At 41.9% G+C, this 3,519-nt stretch overlaps 1 protein-coding gene across 1 annotated transcript; it reads right to left on the bottom strand.

Moving 5' to 3' along the window:
- Window positions 1-379: 379 nt before the first annotated feature.
- Window positions 380-1,354, bottom strand: LOC136157990 (olfactory receptor 2T3-like). The gene has a single exon (XM_065919776.1). The coding sequence runs from the start codon at window positions 1,352-1,354 to the stop codon at window positions 380-382; it is 975 nt and encodes a 324-aa protein (XP_065775848.1).
- Between the last annotated feature and the right edge of the window lie 2,165 nt (window positions 1,355-3,519).

The raw sequence follows: 3,519 nt of genomic DNA, 5'->3' as shown, positions 1-3,519 counted from the left end.
AACTTGATTAAGAATTTTTTCTTTCCTTGTCTAAAAACTGATGTATGTAAGCAATTGAACAGATTTGGGAAAGCTAAAAATGTCACACAACTCATACTAAAACGACCAATAAACTTGGGATATGAGAGCAGATAAAAGGCACTATGTGCAGCTTTCGTTATGACAGCTATCATATCACAGACAAATTGAGTACAAAGGCATTGAATATAATGAGATAAATTATGATAGGCAAATCACATGGAGAAGAAATATCACATGCATAAGAAAGAAGAAAGTGATTACTGGGCTCAGTGTTTGTGGCCCTGGAAGCAGGTGACAAAGGAGAGGAGAAATAGGGAGGGGAGAAATAATATAATAGGGGGAAAATATATGGTCATCCTCAGGCTTTCTTCTTTACAACTTTTCTTAGGCTCAGCCCTGACTGCATCCTGCTCCTCAGAGCCCCTGTGACATCCTTATTCCGGAAGCTGTAAATGAGGGGGTTCAGCACAGGGGTGATGATGGTATAAAAGGCTGACACCATCATGTCCGGCTCAGCTGTGTGGTAGGAATCGGGAAGCATGTAGGTGTAAATCGCAGCACCAAAGAAGAGCAGCACTACAGTCATGTGGGAGGAGCAGGTGGCAAAGGCTTTCCTGCGGCTCTCTGATGAACTCATTCTGTGGATGAGGTGCAGGATGAGGGCGTATGAGCTTGAGATGACCACAGTGGGGATGAGGAGCATGAGAACACAGCACAGATACATTACCATCTTGTAGAGGGAGATATCGGAGCAGGAGAGCTTCATCAAGGCAGGAGCCTCACAGAAGAAACTCAGGATTTTTCTGGAATGACAAAAGGGGAAGCTCATAATGATGGGTGTGAGCAATAAACCATCCACCATTCCTAGGAACCAGCATCCAGACACCAGGCAATCACAGACTCTCTGGTTCATCAGCAGAGGATAATGGAGAGGTCTGCAAATGGCAGCATATCGGTCGTAGGCCATGGCAGACAGGAGAAAAAATTCAGCTCCAGCGAGCATCAGATAGAAAAACATCTGGATCCCACAACCTGAGGGAGAAATTGTATGATCTCCTGTCACCTGGCCCAGGAGCATCTTGGGCACAGTCACAGATATGTACATGAGGTCCATGAGGGAGAGCTGGCTGATGAAGAAGTACATGGGGGTGTGTAGGCGGGGCTCCAGGTAGACGAGGATGATGAGGAGGGTGTTCCCAGCTAGGGCCATCAGGAAGAAGATGAAGGTCACAGTGTAGAGAAGGAGGGCATGTTTGGTTTCACCAAAGAGCCCCACAAGCATGAAATCAGCATTCAACGTTTGATTCTGTGAAGGTTGATTCTCTGAATACATAGTCTTGGTTATAGTTTTCATCTGAGGAAGAAATGAGTCATTGTTTTCAGATATTTCATATGCATATGCTTTTCTTAATCATTTTTTCAATAAGAAAAGTACTTTGAACTATTTTTTCAAATATGAAGTTGTACTGATATAGAATTAAATCTAATTTCTCCAAGAGTCCAGGTTGCATACTGGCCATAAGTCCAGAGTAGATTATGAGACAAACCTGGGGAGGTGACAACTCTACAAATAGACAAATTGTTTACAGTCAGTAAATATTATTTATTTTTTCCCCAAACCGAGAATATAAAAGGGCTTATCTTATGGGATGATTAGAATGCTAAAGTATGAAATGCAGGTTAAGTCTGTAACACAATGTGAGTGTTAAATGAAGTCATCTAATGATGCTCCCCCTCCACTTTTGGACACAGTAGGCCATGAAGGAATCAATGATGAAGGATGATGCTAATGTCAACATTAATATTATTAATGATATTAATATAACCAAAGTTCACTGAGAACTTGTAATCTTAAATATTTTCTCCCCTGATACATCTCTATTAATCCCCCTTTCATTGCTAAAAATATTTCAGTTTATTCAACCTTTCTTTTCTCAATGAAGCTCCAGAAGCAGGACCACCAGGGGCACCAAAACAGACAGTGTTCAGCCTGCCTGTAGATTGCAGCTCAGGGTGCAGACCTAGGGCAGGGAAAGCGGGCAGAAGGTGCACAGACCTTGTACAGATAAGAGGGTACCTGTGTGCCTACTTTGTATGGTTCAGGAGGGCAAAAATGATGCCAGTCTGATGCAGGACAAGAGGGTATTTAGTGTGAGGCCTTTTACAGAGTGAGGAGGGCAGTAAGATTGATGATCTGGTGCAGAACGGGGGGGCAAGAATATGATGTGCAGACATTGTACTGGGCTGAAGGGCACTCAGGTTGCAGACAGTGCAGGACAGGATATTTGGGATGCAAACCTGGTGCAGAGCATGAGAGATGTTGATCTTGCACAGTGTAAGAGAACATTTGGGGTGCAGAGCATGTGCAGGGCAAGATGGCATTCAAGTTGCCAACCACAGTGCAATGCAGTATGGCAGTTGGGGTGCAGATGTGGTGATAGGAGAAGGTCACTCGGGGTGCAGATCGTGTGCGGGGGAGGAAGACACAGGGAACATAGTTGGTGTAAGACTGGAGGTCAGCAACATTCTACCTGGTCCCTCTCATAACACCAAAGCAGTGTTAAAGCATTTAATGTTTCATACAGAGAAATTATTTTTATAAGAAATCACTGGGATGACCCAGAGGGGAGGGATGGGATGGGGAGGGAGGTGGGAGGGGGGTTCAGGATGGGTAACACATGTACACCCATTGAGGATCCAAGTCAATGTATGGCAAAACCAATACAATATTGTAAAGTAAAATAAATAAATTAAAAAAAAAAAGAAATAACAAAACCAAAAGCTATAGATTTTTTAAATAGCAACTTTCTAATTGAAACATGCATTAAATAATTATTTTTCCTTTTGTTGATGCCATTTATTCCCTGAAAACAGTGTCAAAATTATTATGTGTTCTATGTATATGTATAGTTAATGAATGAATGAATGGAGTTAAATGATAAAGAACACATATAGCAATATGAAGCTGTTGGGTACCACACACAATGCTACAGTCTTAAAACCCAATATGCTGATCTTGTATCTTAGTTTAATCAGGAAACTAGTAAATTTCATGCATGCATGCTAAGTCGCTTCAGTCATGTCTGATTCTTTGCAACACTATGGACTGCAGTTCACCAGGCTCCTTGGTCCATGGGATTATCCAGGCAAGAATACTGGAGTAGATTTTGATGTCCTCCTCCAGGTGATCTTCCTGACCCAGGAATCAAACCTGCATCTCTTACAGCTCCTATATTGACAGGCAGTTTCTTTACCACCAGCACCACCTGGGAAGCCCTCTCTACAAACCAGCAGTTTTGCTCAATAACTGTTTTCCCTGAATATTTCCATTTTTAATATCGTAGTTGAATTGCTTAAGTCACACTTGACACAATTATCCTAAAATTGTTAAATTAAGAATAGAGTTCAGTTATATGTTATGGAAAGGTTAGGAGCTTCATAATTGACTAGGGTCTGATCAATTTCAGAGTTGCTACACACCAGGTTAGAGAAATGTGC

Source organism: Muntiacus reevesi, chromosome 1 (genome assembly GCF_963930625.1).
Source record: "Muntiacus reevesi chromosome 1, mMunRee1.1, whole genome shotgun sequence".
Taxonomy (NCBI): domain Eukaryota; kingdom Metazoa; phylum Chordata; class Mammalia; order Artiodactyla; family Cervidae; genus Muntiacus; species Muntiacus reevesi.
The sequence above is the reverse complement of the archived record's forward strand: the minus strand, read 5'-3'. Positions and strand labels throughout refer to the sequence as shown.

Excerpts from the sequence above, each read along its gene's own strand:
- LOC136157990 (XM_065919776.1), bottom strand. The coding sequence starts at position 1,354 with ATGTATTCAGAGAATCAACCTTCACAGAATCAAACGTTGAATGCTGAT.